Raw genomic sequence first — 22606 nt, forward strand, 5'->3', positions numbered from 1 at the left:
ATATAAGATCTTATCCCAGCTACTTCAAAACTTTTTAATACGCATAACATAAAATTCACAAACTCAACCATTTTTAAGTGTATAGTTCATCAGTGTCAAGTACACTCACAATGTTGTACAACCAAGCTCCAGAACTTTTTCAGAATCCTGAAAACGGAAACTCCGTACCCATTAAATATCAACTTCCCATTCTCCCCTCCTCCAGTCCCTAACAACCAGTCTTTGACTACGCTAGATACCGCATATAAATGGAATGATACATGTTTGTCTTTTTGTGACTGGCTAATTTCACTTAGCAAAATGTCCTCAAGGCTCATCCACACTGCAGCACGTGTCAGGATCTCGCGAGGCTGAACAACCTTCCACTGTATGTATATACTACATTTTTTTTGCCCATTTATTTGTCTATGAACACCTGGGTTGCTTTAAAACTTCTAAAGCTTATATTAACCTAGCTTAGCATGAAGCCTGAATTTTCTCGTGTTACTGCCATTGTAGTTATACATTAACACAGCACTTGGGGGGGGCATTCGTTATTACAATTGTTTACTATTGTGTAAAGGCGGACCATAAACATTTTCTGAAGCATGACTAGGTCTATGCTGTAAGACCTACAAGGGGTATATGTTATACAACCTGTGTTGTAATATCCACAAGGGAGATCCAGCCTGTCTTGGAGACAGAACGTGCCTTATTCCAGAGGCTATACACCAAATGACTACAAAGGCTCTCCAGGCAAAGCGCCGTCAGTCTGCCCGGGTGTATAATAGGAAATGGCAAGGCCTGTGGCAAGTTAAGCTGGCTCTCCTGCTTTCTAAATGTGTTCAAATTTAAAAGACAGATTAAACGCAGTCAAAGAAAACATCCTGCTAGTAAATGTGCAGTTGGCCAGCTTGCCACTGCCACCTACTTCCTCAGTAACCATGCTGTACGGAATATTTGTTTTGTTTCTTTTTTGCCACGATTAATGTTATTTTACGGTTATTTGTTAAGCAATCAAAAAAATTAAATGCCTAACATCAAATTTCGTGAGGGCCATATGCACGAAACCCCGACAAATTTACCAATGTCTTCAAAAATGTTTTAACAGGTTAAAAAAAATTTTGAAAAACTTCTCTTGCACTCCAGGAATTAATATCATCACCATTCATATATGGTCCTTAAAGGTAGCCAGAGGTACAAACCACACCCAGAAGGGTTAATGAGCTTGTATTAACTTGGTTTATCGGATATTTTCATCAGCTTAAATCCTAGAGGCGCATGCTACCAATTCATGGTGCCTATGTTTTTAGAAATGAATAGTATAGATGATAAGAGATGCTTGAGGAACTTGCGGATTTTAGTCATATTCAGTTTTCCCATGGCTTCAGTCTTTTCAGTCAGCTCTTGCTGAAGTGTATTTTCACGAGGAACATATACTTGGTAGGTTTTTACACAGGATGATGTTTATTTTTGGTTAAACCTAATATTAATACATCATATTTTAGAGACAACAGGCATGAGTCACAGGAAAGATATTAATAATTTTATAAGAGAATCATTTTATATGTCGTTTGTCCATGAGTGAGGCACCTCCAAGGCCCAAACCACATCCTAAATGAAAATCAAGTAACTTTCAAAGTCACATTGAGTCGAGGGGCCTCTAAGATACCATTTCTTTACCAAAAGATCACCAATGGCTGATCCTTTAAATAAATGTTTTCTCCTCTCAGGTGGCTCCTCTGCTCACAGTACACTGGGCCCCATGACTGGAGGAAGCACTGTAAAGCAGAGATCCCTCAATCTACAGCCCCAAAAGTTCCCCATGCTGCTACGCCATGCGTTCCACGTTCTACTGTACGAATATAAACGGGGGGCCCAGATGAACACATCTGGACACAACTACAGCTGACATCTCTCTCTCCTTCACACCCCCTCCTCCTGTGTTCACCGTCAGAAGGCCGACCACTGCCCTCTGAGCCCCTAGGAAACAATGGCTAGTTATCACCTCTGTTCGCCAGGGTTCAGCAGATGACCTTGGTCCAACTTTGCTGAGCAAATGAAGATTTAAAGCCTTTCATAGAGACAACAATGAAAAAAGGAAAAAAAAAAAAAAAACCTGATTTAAAACACTTCTTTACTTTCCTCAGTATATTAAGTCAAAAATATAATGACAATATAGCTACTAATGACCCCTGAGAACTTGCATGTTCATCTTTCTTCCATAGATAACTCACTTAAAACCTAGAGTGTTTAGGGTACTGGGAAAACATGAGTCAGTCATTTAAGAGCTATAAATAACTTAATTGTCTCTTACATTATGTTGGGGGAGGGACTGATGGTGTACATAATACTGTTATTGCCTTCTCTAGAACTCTGTTATGTTTACCTCCTGAGTTTTCAAGCCATGTGGTCAGCAGATTTTATCCACTCCGAATTTATTCTCTTGTCACTTACAGCTACCCATCCCTGACTCCCTAGGAATCTCTTCCAAGTGGACATCCTAGATGTGTTATTTCACTTATTCATGCATATGACAGATGTTTCTTGGGCATCTAATATATTTGCCAAGCACTTTGTTGGCAATACAGTAGTAAGCAAGATTCACCAAGTCCCTGCTTTGGTGCGGATGAGAATCCATCAAAGGTGACTGCAAATGTCCAAGAGAAATACAGATGTTACAAGGGGTACAGAGGATGTAAACAGGGTTACTGAGCACATTCTGGAACTGACTGTAGGACAGTGTGGCTAGAACACAGTGACTACATGGAGAGTGGCTCTCCGTGACCACCACCCAGACACAAGAAGCCATTAAATAAATCTCAAATATCAGCTAATATAGTTAGTGGCCTCATACTCAGGAAGTGAAACCAACCACTGCAGCCCTTACCCACAAACCCTCCATCATCTCTTTTTCAGGAGATCACTAACCTGGCGTCTCTTTGCCAGTCTCGGAAACGACAATTAATTCCTCTAGCTGTCCACTGAAGCCTGGTCCTTTCTATTTCCTACTGAGGTTTAGTCCCCGATGATCCTGCTTCCTACTACCATTTTGAACCTTTAGCTTTCCACTGGAGCCTTTTCCCCAGTCCTCAAGTAAGTGCTGTTCTCTCTAATTGAAACAAATATATTTTAAAGTTTTATTCTGCTTCACCCTTCTAGGACTTGCCTTATTGTTACCCTTTAAACTTCTAGAGATAGAATCAATTAAAAGAAAAAGTAAAGGCAGGAAAAAAAAGAGTGCACAACTGACTGTTTTACTGGAGGAACGTTACCCAACTACATTAAAGGAAACTATAACAATCCTAGAGCTCTAGGACAACACACACACACACACACACACACACACACACACACACACGCATGCACACAGAGGATGAAGGGTTATCAAGGTGGCTCCTGGAAGAGGAAAACAATAGCCAGTAAATTCTTCTGATTTAATTGTGAGATAAGGAAGCTTGCCTACGTAGACATAAAATCAGGCTCTATGGGCAGGACCAAGGGCAGTGCAGGACTGTGATGCTCAAGACAGACTCTCTCCCTTAATATTAATAGCTCAGAGGGTGATTTTTCTGTCTTTGAAACCAAGGGATATAATTACTAAATTGGCATAATTTAAGCTGTTTTCAGTGAAATATCACCTCTGTGCCATTAACATTCATCTCAAATGCCCATTAGCTATGAAAGAATAGCAATTAGTTAAGTAATGTATATTATCAATAACAATAATAACTGACCTTTCTGGAGTATTGAATATGCACTTTCACACATCAGGTTACTCAATCCTCATGATAACCCTCTCAGTTAGGATTTCACCACCCCATTTTACAGATGATGAAAGAGACGTTCAGATGGTCTGAATCACACATGTACTGGGTAGCAGTATAGGATTCAAACTCAGGACTGCCTGACTCTACAGCCTGTGCTTCTAACCACTATATTGCCTCTTATAATTCATGCGCTGGAGCTGCAATGCTACCAAAAAGACAAAGAGACCAACATAAATAACAAAGTGCATGTGTCTGCAGGCGACACACTCTCACACACATACATACTGATATATCAATACATATATATACAGAAACACACATGTCATAAACATCCTCTTTGGAACACCAGGTAAATATTTTTTCATTATAAACAACTAGAGGAAAAAAAAGAAAACAATAAATTACCCTATTTCCTGATAATCACAAACATTAGAGGCAATTAGCAAGTTCCCAAACATTTTCTGAAACACGTCAGACACACCGGCCTCCAATTGATCAGGTACCTGGTTTTTCAAAGGCCCAAAGAAGCCTAGATTTTCGGCCATCCGCTGAGCTTGGCTGTCCTTTATCCCCTCAATAATGTCAATTTGCTCCTAATAAAAATGAATCAAATGAGCAAAATTCAGACAGTCAAATGAAAAGATTTACAACCTCAAAAGAAAATACTTAGTATTTATTTGCAAATGAGTAATTAAAGTGTGGCACCTTTCCAGAGATCTCTGAGCTGGGCCACCACAGCTGCCTATAGGGTATATTTTAATTAGCAGACCATCTATAAAACAGCCTTTCCAAAAACTATATAATTCTTCAGGGTGGCATGCTGACAAGACAATAGGAGGCCAGTTTTCACTTTTAATTACTATGCAGATGGCAGTGACGAATACTTAGGCAGTTAATTTTTATGACATTTTTTGGAAGGCTTCCAAAGTAAGTTTTTCCTGCCTAACACTGCTGTTAAGTTTAGAGCTTGTCTTATACAGGTTAAATATTACCTTATGATTTAAACACTCTATTGATGATGATAATTATTAATAATACCCTAGCTCTACAAAGGGTCATTCCCTCCAAGACACTGAGCGCTGTTCATACATATTATTTCATGTATTCTCTTAACAAACGGAATGGTTTGTTTTAAATCATGTTAATTTCAAAAATAGGTAGGTATTATTGGAAAGCCACCATGTAAAGTCTCAATTTAACTTCTAAAGTAGTTAACTTAAATATGTAACATTGGTGAAAATATTTTAAAACCAATCTCCAAAGTATTACTACCTTATATAAATGAAGAGTTTCAAGAAATAAAATCCTTGTTTTTTGGAGGGAAAAAAAATCACTTTCTAAAAGGAATAATGAATGTTTCTGCTAAAAAATTTTTTTGTGATTTCTTTTTGACACTAAGAACTCACAATTAAAAGCTGAGATTATAGTTCTAAAGACCTTAGGTTTTTCTTCTTATAGTTGAGGTAGGTTGATAAGCACTTTATATACATCACCTCATTTAATCTTCACAATTCTTATGGGGTGGGAATTACCCCCATTTTCATTTTACTCATTCAAAAAATGAGGCTTAGAGACACTGAGAAATGCACTGGCTAGTTAGGATTTGACTTCAGGTCTCTTTGGCTAGACTCATCCTAATATCAAAAACAAAACAAAACAAAACAAAAACCCACACACAAGATTTAATGAATTGAAACAAACTGATAGAATCTGGCCTTTAGAAGGATTCATTACCAGTACTGAAAGACATCAAGGCAGTCTCTAGTTCACATCCGATTTCCTAGGAGAGAATTTCTGGGTCATCTATACTGTTAAACGGGGTAGAGTTAACCAAGAGGAAATGGAAATATCACAGCCATCTTCATTTCCATTGGTTAATTCTTGGGGCAAGTTGGATTGAAAGAAATGAGGGGGAAAGAAAAGGCAAGAAGGAGAAAAAACAAAGGGAGGGGAAAAAAGCAAAGAAAAAGACCTTGAAAAGCATATACTTTGTATCTACCCAACCTTCAACTGGACACCCAGTAAGAAAAAGGACTCAATATCTTCATGCCTTAAATCCCAGGAACAGTCTTCCTGGCTCAGACTCCACACTAAATCTTTAACAGGTTGTATAGCAACAATCAATGAACAGAGCATAGTCAGGAATCTAAACATACCTTAAAAATAAGTTCTGGATTCGAAGCTGCCACCTCTTCAATGTCAACGCCCCCCTGAGGGCTGCCCACCAGCACAGGGCCATTGCAGGACCGGTCCATCAGAATGGCCAAGTAGGTTTCCCTAGAAATGTCCAAGGCTTCAGCAACCATCACCTACCACATTAGTGGGAAAGTCAAATTAAGTCAGCATCGAGCTGATTTCCACTTGGAAATCTATACAAACTTGCTACACAAATCTAACAGCTTCATTTTCAGGGTCTTTAAACCCAGTGAGATTTGAGAGTGCTGCTCTCATGGTGCACAGTGCCCATTTTCACCTCCTTAATTGATCCTGATAACTTGTTCAAGTGACAGGTATTCGGTTTGCCTCAAGGAACCTTCCCACTTTAATCTTCTTTTTCTTCTTCCTTCAGAAACCCTGACACTTAAGAAAAACTCCAGGGAAGCAGCTGTTATTTTAATTTGAGACATTAACAGTACATATATATTACTACACTGATTTTTCTCAGATTGCACTGGTAGAAAACCAAGTTTGGTTGCCAAAGAAGGATTCTTTTTATGGTATGTCTGATGCTTCCTATGTTTGAATACTTCTGTCTCTTGGATCACTGTATTTTTATTTCAATTTATACTTTCTTTTAAATTACAAACATAATATTTGCTTGTTTGAAAATAATGCAAACGATACTAAAAGTATACAGAGGAGACAGTGAAAGCAGCTCCCTGCTGCACATACACACCCCTTGGGCCCCAGTAGTCAGAGTGATCACGAGTCCATATGGAACCTTTGGGATAATCAGAAAAAGTCATCCCTTCCTCTATGAGGATGTGGTCATATTCCAGGACCATGAATGGGCAGGAGGCAAATCAGATGGAAGGATTTCTTTCTCCACACATGTGCCAGACAGGTGTCCTTTTGCTCTGCACGACCTCAACAGAGGCACGAAGCAACCCTGCCAGGAAAAACCACTACTAACTTTTACCTCTTCCCTATGCGTCTGCAAGCATTAGTCACAGAATCTCCTGCACACAGATACATATTTTACACACTTGAATGCCTTTCTTTCTTCCTTTTTGTTCTTAATCTTAATACTACAACTTGGATTGTACAAGGTCTTCTCTCTTCATTGTGACTACACAGTACTTAAATGTCAATATTTATTTGACCATGTCCCTGATGACAATTTATGTGGACTCATGTTTCTAAAATGCCGCCTCAGTGATTATTTCTGTACGTATAGCTCTGCTCCATTGTTGTAGTATCCCTGTGGTCAAGGTATATAAAGGTAAAATGGCTAAGTTTTATATTGTTCATATTTAAAATTTTGATAAGTACTATTAAATTTCCTTGGAGAGAGAGGCTGTACCAACACTCCCAACAAAAATAGTAACAGATGTCTTGGATGTTTTTTAAAAGAAAATAAGAATATCCATGAAGAATCAGTACTAGAGTGAAAATAATAAAATCACATACATTGCTTTTCCTTAAAAGTTCAGTAATACGTTTCACAAAAAATGTTACTGATTAAGTAACATTAGATTTTAGCTACCCAGAAGCCACAAAAGCATTAATTTTTAAGTCACATGAAATGTGATAAGTATATGATGACCTAGAAAGCTATAACGTAATGAATACAGAACTCCTTCTTTTCACACCTTTATGGAATTTATGACTGGTCAAAAATAAAGTACCTTATAAGGGGTTTCATAGTCATTTTTCTATCATAAATGGTAGCTCATGAGTTTGTAAGAAATATTTCTTGGCACACGGTGTTAGGATTTTCATAGAACCATTCTGATTTCAAGTCACTTTCTAATACAGAGCTAGTCTAGCGAGCCAGATTTAATAACTTTCAGTAGTTATTCTGACAAGCAATACAACGTTATAACGTTTTAGGATAAGTGTCATTCAAGAGTCCTATTCTTAATCTTCTAAAGTGTTGACAGATATGCTCTACATTCCACCAAATTTCTATTTGCAAAGACCAGCTGCTGCCTCAAACAGCTCCTGCTTGGTAGAAACAACCCATCACTCTTCAAAAAAACATTCTCAGGAAAATGATGATTGTCAATAGATAATTCAAGGAATTTTTATATACAGACCAGTTTTTTGACGTTAAGATGCCCTTCCTATGAGCCAGGATATTAAAATACTTTAGGGATTGTTACAGAGAGAATCTAAATGGACTCCATCAACACTCATGCCATGAGAAGTTCAGTTAGATACATTTCAATAATCTTCATCTGTGACTGACACAAACAATATCATCAACACAGCCTTTTCTTGGAGTCTTCCGGTATGGAAAACTTTTTAACATACTTTACCCTATTTGACCAATGAACCTGTTTTTCATTTTTTTGTTGTTTGTTCATTTTGTTTTGTTTTTTATATATCATGCTACTCAAATTGTAGTCTGTGGATGACAGCCAGTGTACAAACTATGTGTAACAGGACAGCGATGAGATAGGATTAACAGTGTACTCAGTTTTTGAACTTAATCTCTTTGAGAAACAGTAAACAGTACAGGTACTGACTCATGGAGTACATGATGAGTAGCACTGTCTCACCTCCCCTATTACTATCCCAAGGAACACACCACAAACACAGACTTAGGAAAAAAACCCAATGTGAATCGATGTATGTAATGTGCTTAAATAGCTTCTTGAACAAACTTAGAAATCTAAAGTTTCTATAATCTGGGAACTTCTGATTGATGTCAAAGATTCCATAAATTAAAAATGCATGTTCCTTAAAGTTGTATATAATAATACTGTTACAAAATGTGGTAATGCACATTTTACAGAGAAAAAGAACAGAAACAAAGCATGGCAATTAAGGGGTGAGAATAGAGGGAAATTTTACTTTTCTAATTTTTATATTTCTGTATTATTGGAATTTTTTACATATGTTAATCACTTTTGCAATCAGGAAAAGAAACACTTACAAATAAATCACTCTGGTAGCTTCCTGGCAATGACTCAATTCACAAGAAGGCACTTATCTCTAGTATTTCATGAACCGACCTACAAAACTAATTTTATGCATATCTATATAACGTGAATCTTCTTTTGTGTATTTTTATATGCTTTTTAAAGGTATCACAAACTCTAATCTAAAACCCCATGTGTCCATATAAAGTAACAAATTCCTACAAACAAAACTACTAATCATATACTCTGGGGACAAATTTTGAAGATGTTACACAGGTAAAGGCTCATAACCAGTTTAAAAAGGAAAAAAAAAGTACCACGCTGGGCTGAACAAAAATAAATTCGAAAAACCAATTTAAGATGTAAACAGTTCTTGCATCTACCTGCGAGGCAGTGGGAAAGGGAAATAACCAGAACCAGTCTTGTTTGTGGGCTTCCTCGACATTTAGAAAGGCTCTGTCTTCTTAGAGGGAAGGAGCTAATGACCCTCCAGTATCTCCATCTCCCTCCAGCTCAGTGTCCTTTTCCGGACCAAGACGGACGCTCTCACGGTTAAGTTAGGCTCTGGCCTCAGCTCTGCCACTCACAATCTCATGGCTGAGGTAGGCCACTTTGCTCTCGGCTTTATTTTCTCTGTGTGTGTATGTATACACGTACGTGCCCTATACACACTTGGGTGTCCCAAGAGACCTCACTAATACAACATACTCCCAGTGAGAACAGTGGGTCAAAATGGTAACAATCTTAAAGTAAGTTATAGGGGCATATAGAAAAACAACTGTAACGGGTACAGTAATTCTGATATACTGAGGATGAGGGTGGGGCTGCGAGGGAGCAGAGAATGTCACTGAGTCTAGCAGCTGTTATGCCAAGGTCTTTTGGCTTTAAATAGAATCGTGCCTGTGTTCTGAAAGAAAAAGGTATTATTTCAATCACTACCCATTTTTACTAAATGCTGATGACAATAAACACTATTACTACTTTAGAATCCTTTTTATTTCTCCTTGAAGTTACATCACACGCAGAATTAACTATGTGAGGTTTAAAAAATAAAATGGCACGTTGCCAAAGTGCATTGCTTCATTTGATACTGTCAAAATTGAAGTATGATTTTCTTTTCTTTTTTTTTTAACACATACACAGAAAATGACCAAAAGCATTCACATTACCTTGTTAACTTTCACACCTTCTTTTGGAGTTTGTTTTGTTGCTAGATTATACCCAATCATCTGTTTAGCCAGCTGTCCCACAACTTTAGGACTAAGAGAGAGGAGAAAAAAAAGAGAGAGAGAGAAGAAAGAAAAGAAAGTCAAGGTTTCTGTTGAAAATCATTTTAAAGCAGAGTCTGTATTATATCCCCAAGTCCACCCTGCCCAGGGCGCACCTCCACCTTCATAGAATCCATGGTGCTTTCTGCTCATACACTAGGTGCCTAGCACTGTACCAGAGGCTCAATGAGTACAAAATATACATGAATGAATGAATGAATGAAACAATAGGAGGGAAGCGGGGGAGGGGAAGGGAGGGGAGGGAAGGGAAACAAAAAGAAGCTTGCTTACATTTGCTATCCTTTCCCCCCAAATAAGTTACAGTCATAGTAGAGACACAATGCTGAAATGCATAGCAGACTAAGATAAGAGCTGAATAACAAATACTGGATAGTGGGCAATCTGGGAAGTAAGACGAAAGATGGGGATAAAAGGAAGGGGAAGGATCAAAGTAACCATGAAAGCTATGTGACAGGAGAGGAGAGGAAAGTGTTCAGTGTGTGGAGACATAGGATATAAAGCTGATCAGACAGGTTCAGATAAAGGAAGAATTGACTATCAGACAGGAGGGACCAGTGATGCCATTGGTAATGGGAAGCCACCGCAGGTTCTTGAGTAGGAGAGTGGCATTACAGAAGCAGCATTTAATTTGTAAGTGGTACCATATCAAACATGATGAACCGCTGATTGTCTAGAACAGGAGTGTCAAGTTTTCACCAATTAGTGAACAAAAATCCTTTTGTGGGAGGAGAAGGGAAGCTAAGGCACTGCCAGGGCCCTCGACCTGTAATTTACTTCCTTTATGTGCCACCTCCTGCTCCTAGTCCCACCCCAGCCCTCTTTCTCGCTGCTCCTTTCAGTCATGAGCAGGATCTTCCATAACTGCTTGCCCCAAAGACAAGGAATTAAAACCTCCTGGCTTACTCTTTTGTTAAATGAACGCCTCCTTTCAAACCGCTACTGAAGACACCTTTTCCTCTTCCTCCAGCTAAGATCTGGGCTTTTAAAACAATTTCTTTTGCATCTGCAAAAAAAATCCAGAGTTAGTAGTTGATTTACAATTCTTTTTTTTTAAGCAACAAGTGAAGTGGTAATGACATAACTTCCAAAAGTGACTGGTAAAAGCTCTCTCAAACCGACTTTGAAAATGAAGGCAATAAAGAACTTCAAAAAACATCAATGTGCCTAAATACAAAGTCTGTTTATTGAGGACATTCAAATATTTCCTGCGAGTTTAATCTAATACTCAACCATCCCAAGGGAGAGCAAGGCATGTGTTCCCTGGCTCTTCTGAGTGTCAGAAGATGCTAAATAAATCCAGGCTGGAAGTATTAATTTTACTGTGTAAACACACTTCCATGTGGCAGAGACACCAATCTGCCAATCAGAGGAGTTAACTACCTGTCAGCCATCCGCGATGTCAAAGGGAAGGCTGGTTTATGTGGGGGAAAGGTTTATTAAAGGGAGTATTGAAGAACTGTATTCTTGGAAATCAACGGTTTTCTGAGCAGTTGTTCTATGTATCAGTGGGGCTGGGCAAGGGAGGAGGAAATGGATTAAAACTAAAAGTAAGCAGTATCTTTTCAATGTTGGCAGAGTAACAGAACATCCCAGAGGAAAGTGTTTGTGGAATCTTTGCTTCTCAAAACACTCAAGGAAAGAGTGAGCTGTTTGCTCTTGACCTTTGAGACCAAAGTCATAAACTCAAATATCTTTACAGGACTGGTGGGAAAGCTGGATGTGTGAAGCAGCCCAGTGATAGAGAAGGCGCCCTCAGCCAACAGGAATGCTCCCCTACCCAACCAACAAAAAGAAAAAAAAAGTCAGCCCCCAAATCAAATGCATTTAATAAATCAAAGAGTACACATCTTCAGGCCACAGCTTGGCATTCTCTGTTTGTGATCAAGTTTTGTTTGAAATTAGAGAATTAAGTCAGACAATCTCCGATACGGCTCTAACGGTTTTCTGGTTCAGCACACTAGGTTTAGAATCACAGACCCACGTTTTAATGAAGCCTTCATCCCTTGCCCAGCTGTGTGATACTGGGCAAGTTACTTAATGTCTCTAAGACTCAGTTTACTCAATTATGAAACAATGTTGAGGGTTATTTTAAGAATTAAATTAGAAAATATATGCAAATATCCCCAAATCCTAAAAACTCACTAATGAAAGAGTATTGCCACGATCAGTTAGTACATTTATTACCTTTGTATATTGTGAGGAACCAAAAGGTTGAGATGGTAAAAACTGTCGGAATCTGCAACCACTCATGTAAGGTCCATAATTGTTGGTTATTTCAACTATTACGACCATCACTGTTGTTACTTGTAGGCAAGTAGGCAACGGTTCAAAGAAAAGGAGCCACAGGTTTTATCATGAAGGCAATGGGGCGCTACGGAAGGATGTGACACTATGAAGGCACTGGGTGAGACAGTCACTCTAGCTGATATAATCAGATTATTAAGGCTCATTGTCTTATTGGTTGGTCTTCCCTTCTATATTTGTACACACTCAGAAAACCAGGGTTTACCTTCTCTCAGAAGTATACATAGTTCCTTCTTTGCTGCCCTCTATAACCTCTGACAATAGTTTCTGCCCAGGGTATGAACCATAACAACATCAGTCAAACGGTGTCTTAAAATAAACTAGTTCCCATGAAACTGAGTAGAAGACAAGCTATGGTGACCGCTCATTATCAGAAACTCACCAGGAATGGGACCAAATAAAATGAATTTATTGCATATTTAGGCTACTGCATGTAGGAGTAGTATTAAGATCAAGAACTTTGAAGAAAAACAGACTTAGTTAAAATCTCCAACTCTGCCTATCCCTTTATTTACAGAGAAGAGGAGAATGAGATTCAGAAAGGTAAAAGTAACACGTCCATCTATAAAATAGTCAAAACAAAAATAATCTATAGTGTTAGAATGAAGTGAAGAATAAATGAAAATAGTAGGTAAAGTACTCATCTCAAAGTCTGGTGCATTAAAAAAAGAGTCAAAATATGATGGCCATCATCATTATAATTATTTTTAGCAATTAAGCAAAAAAGCAGAATACAGAAAGACATTTCCAATTTCTCTTTTTAAGACCTCAAGTAGAAAAACACTTTTTGCTGTCTACTTAAGTTTTTAATTGTGATCTCTTCAAATTCTTTAAAAAGGATAACTAGCATTCCATTGCCATTATCATTTTTCATATCCTCGTCATCCAGAAAAAGAGATGCTTTCCTCTCCAAGCTTTCCAACAGCAAAACCTGAAAGCCATGCAGACTACCTAAATGGGCAATGTTAACTGGTGTTACACAGGTGTGATTAGATAAGCTTTAGGCACTAACCATCAAGACACAGAAACAGTTGTAGGCTCAATGAAGTGTTGTCAGTTATTCACATCACCACCGATCATGTATTAAAGGATTCCAACTTGGTCTACAGTTGGTAGACCAAGCAACTACGTTGGAGACAGTGAAGCCACACACTGGGGCAAATAGAAAAAGGGAAAGAAAAAGATTATATCAAATCTAGGTACATCTTCTGCAGCTTACACCCCAGGCCAAAAATAAGTTCACTACAATCATCTCTTCTGCTTAGATCTCAAATACTAAATCAGTACAGCAGGTCAGTAGCCCAAAGTAAAATAAGTTTGTCTCATCTTGAGGGAAACTCACATAAAGTAATTTAACTCATGTGGCTATTTACTCAAAGTGTTAAAAATTAAGTGGCCAAATCCTTCTGAACAGTAACTAGTTTTTTCATTCAGTATTTACCAAGTGGATTCACACTTAATGTCACTGTTTCCATTTTATTTAAAGATCTGATTTCTCCAAAAACTTGTACAAATTTCTGTTTGTTTTTTTAACGTTACCTCTCTGTTCCCAAACAGAACTACAAAAGAATATCCATACAGGAAATTCCATATTTGCATGAATACACAGATGAATTAACTGTATTTTAGGATATAAAGCTAAAAAGAGACAGTGGGGGAGGACTCTCCTCCAAGAGATTTTGTACAGAAATGGATTGCATTTATACATTGATAACCATATTACTGGTATAACCCAGGTCTGTATAACGCCAAATTCCCTGCTCTTAACTGATACTTTTACATGCAGTAGCCTAAATATGCAATACATTCATTTTATTCTCTTCCTTTACTGGTGAGTTTCTGATAATAAGCAGTGCTCATGGCTAGAGTTCTATTGGGTTTGATGCAAACCAGTTTACTATAATTCATATATATTTTAGGAGAAAAAAGCACTATAGAGACATATTCAATAAACTTAATAGATACGTAAGACTTTCAAATACCATTATCACTTAAGAGAACAAACTTTATAGCCATTAAGAAAGCCTAAAAAAACCCCTCTGAGCCATGGTCTTATTTCACTCTATTAGCATTAAAATAATGCTTTCTCGGGCTTCCCTGGTGGCGCAGTGGTTGAGAGTCCGCCTGCCGATGCAGGGGACACGGGTTCGTGCCCCGGTCCGGGAAGATCCCACATGCCGCGGAGCGGCTGGGCCCGTGAGCCATGGCCGCTGAGCCTGCGCGTCCGGAGCCTGTGCTCCGCAACGGGAGAGGCCACAACAGTGAGAGGCCCGCGTACCGCAAAAAAAAAAAAAAAAAAAAAAAAAAAAAAGAATATTAATAACAGTAAGTTATTTTCAACTATCCTTTTTAAATAGTTTGGTGATCAAACAAACATTTGTATTACTGAACTGGTTTTTATTCAGTATTGCGCTCTTTCAAAGTGTAATACTTTCTAAACACAAAATGTATTACTCTATATACCGGTACTGTAGCAAGGTGACTACTACCATGATCATCTATTTTGATTCAATAACACTGTAGTTTGGGGCGGGGGGTGGGGGGAACTACGATTTCTATGATTCACTGACAAGCAAAATTGGAATATTCAGTTTTAAGCACAACGGCACTGTGTAATTTCTAACATAGTGATCACCTTTCATGAGGTTTGATAGAATCCTTAATAGAGAAAGTTAAAATGTATTTCAGATTTACCTATTACTGTACGGCAAGGAGAAAGCGGAGGGGGAGGCAAGAGAAGAGTTGAAAGATACTACGAAAAGATGAATCTTAATAAAGAACATACAATTTATAGGGCGATAATAGAGACCCAAGTGGCAATTTCCCAAAGGAAATGAGCTAACATCCCTGTTTTCATTATGACCTCAGAACCCAAACTTAAAAGTGGAGAATTACCTATCTTAATCATTACTGTAATATCTCCTATAGACTGACCCCTATTTCCTCAAATTGTGAGTAGGTTGCTCGCTGGGAAATAAGACTGTTTCTGAGAATGAAACAAGTATTTCAACTTTCAACAAGTCTGACATGGGCTCACAAACACTGCAATAGAGAATTTCAAACATATGAGACCTTAGAATAAGCCATTTCACCACTGGTCACATCCCTAGACTAAAACAGAATTGGAGATACTTGGCTCTCCATCAGACTGCTACCCATCAAAGACTTAAATTAAACATACCTGGAACAGTGATTTACAAATATAAGTAAAAGATGGAAATAAAACGATCTCTAGGACAGGGGTTTTGTAATACAAATAGGAAGTTATCCAGGGAGACATTATTTCACATTAAAAAATTCTTTACTGATAAGGCTTTTATGTAAGTTTTAAATCTTAATTTCTTAATATGGTAAGCCAATTAATCCCACATTATTTAAAATAATTCCTTCATTTGGATACTGTGGGGGCATGATAATGCCCATTTGAACAGTTTATTAATTATAATGAAGATAATAATATTATCTTAACACAAAACACAATTTTATTTTCGAGGGAATCATTTTGAGCTCTTATAAAAACCCCTAAATTAAAGTTTGATAAATCATTCTTTTTCAAATTGCCATACTCTTAAAAATATTGTATATTTAATCCTACATTATAGACCTTATTAAAATCTATAATGATAAATTAGCCTACTCTTCTGATTTTGTCACTGGTGTTATTAATTGCTTTCATAACCTTTAATACACATTTTGTTGGTGATAAAAATTTTAAAGCTAGATAAAAATTACCTCCAGAAAGGCTCAATTTAGTTGTAATAGCTTACTCTTTCTGTAGTTTAATACTTATAAACCAATCTTACATTTTGCCTATTAGATTAAAAGATATATTTCCATAACAAAGGTTAAGGATAGAACCTCCTGACACTGATGCCAAAAATAATGTGATCATATTCAAGCAACTGTAGCTAATCAAAAAATGTCTAATGGGCTTCCCTGGTGGTGCAGTGGTTAAGAATCCGCCTGCCAATGCAGGGGACACAGGTTCGACCCCCAGTCCGGGAAGATCCCACATGCTGCGGAGCAACTAAGCCTGTGCGCCACAACTACTGAGCCTGCACTCTAAAGCCCATGAGCCACAACTCCTAAAACCCCAACACCTAGAGCCCATGCTCTGCAACAAGAGAAGCCATCGCCATGAGAAGCCCACGCACCGCAACAAAGAGTAGCCCCCGCTCAGCGCAACTAGAGAAAGCCCACACACAGCAACGAAGACCCACCGCAGCCAAAAATAAATAAATTCATTTATTTTAAAAAATGTCTAATACTATAAGACTGTAACCACAGGACATTAAACAAATCTTCTGCAAATGAAGCCACTTGATAAAAAGAATTTTTCAGAACAAGTTTCTTCAAAAGAAGAAATTTCCAGAAATCTCTACTGTTTTATGTATAGTAGGGATTAATGATATACATTACTAATAATAACATCTGTAACATTTGTAACTTCAACATATCCTGGAAACAGTCACAGATGATGAAAAGCATTTATGAACATCAATAGCATTTCTACAGTATTTTGTGGTACGCTTGAAGGAAAAGAATGATAAAGGAAAACTAGCTATTAAAAATTCATTTTTTCCCCTGATTTTTAAGGCAAAGATGTGTTCAGTCAGGGCTCAATGAGGGAAGCAGAACCACTGTGAGTTATGGATAAGGGATTTATTACAGGAATTAAAGCTGAATTTGTAGGAGACGCTGAGAAAGGAAAGGTGTGAAAGTAGAGGCTGGAGGATCAGGAGTCACCAAGCAGCCAATGAGAGGAGTCACCAACTAGCATATGCAGGATCTGTGAAGAAGGGTATGGGACTTGTTGCCACGCATCTCATGATGGCTTTGTGTCCATGTTGATCAGCAAGGTCAGCAGTTGGGAAAACAGCTAGACATGGAGCACAAAGGAACAAAGACAAGTTGGACCCTCTTGCCAGCATGTCTACATCTACCCATCACTGCATCACAAAGTAATGGCTGCATTTCAAGTTCTGTGCAAATTCCAAATCTGGGCAACTCTAACCTGATATATACAAGGAAGGGGATTCTTAGAAACAGAGTTCCACCTTAACCAAGCTGACACAGTATAAATTACCACAGATGATAATAAAGGAATCAGAAGGCAAAGCCCATAACTGTTGCAGGTTCAGAATTAATATTTTTTTACATTTTTCTGAGCGGCTTGAGAACCTATCCTGGGCCAGGGTATATGAGGGATATACTCTGTCTGTCTTCAGTAGCAGACAACTGGAAGCTACATGATCATACAGAAATATAAGGGGATCTCTTGTTGATGTGAACCAGTGATGAACAAGAGGGGAGAAAAAGGTGACAATGCCCAGAACTGATATGGGAAGATAAACTCACAACAGTTTTATTTTCAGAGACAACTGGAAAAACTGTGAAATTTAAAATGCATGCAACATATATATGGCTGGGCTGCACTCATATTTAAAGATGTTTCTTTCACTTTCACAGCAATATTACTAGTATTCTGAGATCTTCCACCTTCATGTTTAGAAATCTTGTCTATTCCCTATTTTCTCTTACTTAAGTCAATTCCTCTATCTGGCCCTCCACTTGCTGAGAGATGCTCTCATATGCTACTGTCTGGAATCAGCCCCACTGCCTGTTTGCTGTCCTCATTCTGCCACCCTGGTCTACTGGCCACACCACCACCAGTTTCCTCTAGTCAAGAAAGATCCTCCAGCTTCTCACAAGTGGGTCCTTTCTGGGGACCTTCTCAAGCAGAGTGGCTGAGCCCCTAGTGAGGCAGCTTTTTCCTTTTCAGCATAGTCTCTATCCCAGAGGACACAGTCTCCAGGAGAGACTTGGGATCAATGAAACCTGACGCTTTTGTGCCCTCAGAGCTATAGCGCCTGCTGCCCAGCCTTCCCCTTTCCTCACTCACAGAGATTTAGCAGGAACCCCTCAACTTTCTAACCAGCTCCACTCTTTAGAGATTCTTTCTCCTAACAGGCCCTGATTTCCCAATTGCAGAGTGCATCCAAAATCCTTCTCAGCCTCCTGAGTCCAATGCAAATCAAGGAATAGTACTGGGCATCTGTTCCATGCTCCTGAAAAATTCATGACAGTTAAGAAACCTGGAATGTTCTAAGACAATTAGGAGGTCCATCTGTCCAATGCACACAAAACACCCTTTGGTAGAGTAATCCCACTTCTGTGAAAATCAGCTACAGAAACAAGGATTTTCACTGCAATGTTATTATAAGAGGGAAACACTGAAAACAGCCAAAATGTCCATCAGCATTTGGACATTCGGGTTTGGAAAAACATATTTTACATATCCACACGATGAAATGATACAATACTATATATCTATCAACCATGATTAAGTATATCTTTATGTATAAACATGGGGAAATGTCCATAGACACTATACGCTTTAAACTGAGTTAATGATTAATATTTAAAAAGTCACATTTGTAAATCATTAAATAGTCATAATGAAATCTAAATGGACAATAACCACATTATTAACTGAGGTTATCTTAAGGAGGTAAGGAGGGGTATTATGGGTAGAACATTACCTTTTTTCAGTACTGCTTCAAATTTTTTGCAATTATCATGTGCTGTCATAAAAAAATAAAAATGTGAGATAAATATAGGCAGTTATTTATAGTGGTTTGTCTTGAATATTTAAATGTTCCTTTCTGTATCAGTCTTTATAGTTTTAATCTGTGGGGTCAGGGATGCCTACACTTGAGGAGGCCTCCAGAAGGCATCTTTAAGAAATATGGCTCATCGTCTTACAACATGACTTCCTAAAGTGTCATGCAAGAAAACTGACAGCAGCAGAAAAACTTTTTCCCCTTTTAAAATATCTCTTGAGCACCTGTAGGAATTCAAAGATTTAAAAAAGTCATAGTCACTGCCCTTCAGAAACTTAAAATCTACTGAAGGAAAGAGATACAAACAAAGAATTACTGAAAAACATGAATGCTTTCACAAGTGGCAAGAACAAAGTATCGTGAGAAGGGGAAATGGTGTCAAGTTAAGCAGGGCAGGAGAAAGAATAGAAGAGCCGGGAAGACAAGAAGAGCTGTGAGTTTTCTAGGTAGATAAAGCTGGGGAGTGAAGATACCAAGGGGTAAACAGCTAAGAAAGGCTACTTTGCTTTTCTATTTATACTTGTGTGGCTGTCTTAGTTACCTATTTAAATTAGAAACCACTATAGCATCACTTCAAATAAACCAGTAAAGCATGCCAAGGACTCAGCACTCAAATTTGTTATTTCAGATCTTCAGAAAACCTCTACTTCAATAAAAGTTTATTTATCTATACTCAGGAACAGCATATAAATGAAAAAACACATTTATGGTCTTTGTTAAATTTAGTTATTTTGCCCTAAGTGCTTTTAAGATCTCCAATAATTTTATCACGGTGGTCTTTAAAAAGCCCCCAATCAGGTACACTCTCACACAGGGCTGTGAAAGCTCCCAAGGGGTCAGTGAGATTCAAACTAAGCAGTTGTTTAATAATAGCAAGAGTTACGTATATGTCCACCCCCTCCTAACCTGCAAATAAACACATATTCCAGACTTAAAATGTTCAACCATTCTAAATGCCAGAAATATAGAACCCCAAACACTGGCTTGGTGATGTTGCTATAAAAAGGAAACCAGGAGGTTCTCATTTTCCATTTTAAAGCGCTACAGTGGTGGATGACACTCTGGAGTTAAGTAGAAGCCAGGAATGACCCACCCCAAGGGAGATGAAGGATCTCAGAACCACTTTCCCATGATATACACATCTACTGTGGTCCAGCATAAACTGTTATGTAGCCTTCAAATTGCATGGAGTTTTAAATGGCAGTGTCTTGCTCTTTTATTGCCTGTCCTGATCCATTCATTGTGCCTGAAATCTAAGTCTATTGCTTGAATGTTAAACACAGGGAGGACTTTAGATTGCATCCTAGAGGATGAAATCATGCAATTTCGGTGAACTAGGAAGAGTTTATATTTGGCTGACTTTCGAGGGTTGCAAAGGCCTGAGAAATAGTTACTTTTTCCTTTTCCTGCTATGCCAGCTTTCATTGGTTTTCATCCTTCCTTTCTTCCCCTCTGCTTCCTTCTCACCCTTCCTACCCTTCCTTCCTCCTTTTCTCTTACCCTTCCTTGTACTGTTTCCAAATTATTTAAGTGCAAGTTCTATTATATCTAAGATAACTAACTTCAGTTTCAACAGTTCAGTTTCAACAGCCTGAAAGATCAGCACTAACTTCAAATTTCACCTCCCATCACACCCTCCTCAAAACCACTCCCAAATAAGGACTAATACACTTAAATCCCTCAGAATTGGAGCACTCATCATCAACCTGATCTATACCTGACTTCAGAAGCCACAAAGCCTGGACCTACTTTCTTGGACTATCTTCAGAACAACCTTTCTGATTATCTTTGAAGCATTCAAACTAGGATGGTCTCTTTCTGGGACTTCCTGCATCTTTTTTTTTTTTTTTTTTAATGCCTGGTTTGAGCAAGAATTCATACTGGAATAAGCCAGCCCAAGTGTTATAAATAAGAAATTAAAGAATTAACAAGCTGATGTGCACCCTCTAGGATGCACATCATGGGGAAAAATTAATAAAAATTTTTTGAGTTGAGTTTGGAATTGTTACACTCGAAAACACAGTAAAATACTCAAGAGCTGGCATCCACACCTGGGAAAAGTAAATGAAAATTCTGGCAGGTTTTAAGTAGCTAGTACTAGTGTGGCAGAGAAATAAAATCCTGTTTCATGCTTGACCAAGCAAGCAGTCCTATATGAGGATACCCTCTGAAATCCCAATCACTAGGAGACACTTACTCTCAAGATTCACATTTCATTATGGCAGCTGGAAAGCCACCAGATAAGCCTATTCTTCCTACCCACTGACCGACCTCTCCTTTAAAAATGTGGCAAACATCTGTTCTGTATCCCACACTCTCCCTCACCATCACAGTTTTTTTACTCTGTTTTTCACCTTAGTTTCCAGGAATATGATATCAGACGTCTGGAAGTAAATAGCACATCCACAGAACTACCTAAAATATTCCCTTCATCTCCCACTGCTAGTGACCTTAAATCCAGCTGCAGCTTTTTTCAGGTCCCTGACCCTTTCTCTTTACCTCCCATCAAGAGTTTGGAACAGGCTGTCATAATGCATAAACATGATTCCACTGTGGGGAAGGAAGGAGATCTTGCTACCCTAGATGAATTTCCCAGGACACTTGTCCATAAAGCTATGGACAAGTGTCCATAGCTATTTTGTCCATAACCTCAAAATAGGATGGCTTAGCCGTATACAAAGGGAGCGATTTTTATGATGAATTAAATCAACATTGACTCGGGAATGCTACAAAGTCTCACAAACCAGATGCCACCTCTCCTCTGAAGGGCCTTCTAGTTCAAAGGAGATGCCACATCGAAGAGGGGCCACAGAGCTGGGGAGGGCCCTGTCACACTGGATGAAGCCACACTCAGTTTAGCCAATAATGCCCCTCACACCTTCTCTAGTGTTTGTTGCTACTGAAAGGCACACACAGCATGATGCAGAATGAGATGGCCTCATTCCCCTGGAAATGACCAAGCAGGAGTGCCAGGTACATAGTGGGCCCTCAGCATATGGTCATTCATTTATAATCATCACTTCTTTTGCACTGTGAAATCATAATCACAGTATTTATTAGGTGTTTACTGTGGAATAAGATTTGTGCTAAGTGTATTCATTACCCACATTTAACAAATATCTCCACTGAGGTTGAGTTATCCGGAGTAACACAGCTAGCAAGAAGTAGAGTCAGAATGTTTCAGCAAGAAAAATAGTTCTAGAGACTGTGCTTTAACCCTTTCACATAAGAGCCTCATTATTGGTTTTTTTTCCCCCAACATTTTGTTATTAAAATTTCCAATCACATAAAAAAAAAGTTGAATGACAAGTAAAGATCTACACATTCACCACTCGGATTCTATAACTGCTAACATTTAACTACATTTGCTTTATCCCAAATCTCTCCATCCATCACAGCCCATCTTATTTTTTCATGCATTTCAAAGTAAGTTACAGACATCAGTGCAGTTACCCTTAGACTCTTCAGGACTCATAACAGTAACTAAAGTTGATACCTGTTTACAGTTCCTTTTTGGCGAGAGATACAATTTACATACAGTGAAATGCCCAAAT

General features: G+C 38.3%; 1 protein-coding gene across 2 annotated transcripts in view; it reads right to left on the reverse strand.

The window, feature by feature from the left end:
* SUCLG2 (succinate-CoA ligase GDP-forming subunit beta) overlaps positions 1 to 22606 on the reverse strand; it is a 245659-nt gene that overhangs the window by 125542 nt on the left and 97511 nt on the right. The window contains exons 3-6 of one of the 2 annotated variants that reach the window (XM_060022864.1): positions 11029 to 11128; positions 10006 to 10096; positions 5906 to 6058; positions 4253 to 4342 (exon numbers count right to left, since the gene is read on the reverse strand). In XM_060022864.1, coding sequence (XP_059878847.1) covers positions 4253 to 4342; positions 5906 to 6058; positions 10006 to 10096; positions 11029 to 11128 — 434 coding nt within the window. The remainder of the gene's footprint in view (positions 1 to 4252; positions 4343 to 5905; positions 6059 to 10005; positions 10097 to 11028; positions 11129 to 22606) is intronic. The other variant, XM_060022865.1, reaches the window with a different exon arrangement.

Source organism: Delphinus delphis, chromosome 10 (assembly GCF_949987515.2).
Source record: "Delphinus delphis chromosome 10, mDelDel1.2, whole genome shotgun sequence".
Taxonomy (NCBI): Eukaryota; Metazoa; Chordata; class Mammalia; order Artiodactyla; family Delphinidae; genus Delphinus; species Delphinus delphis.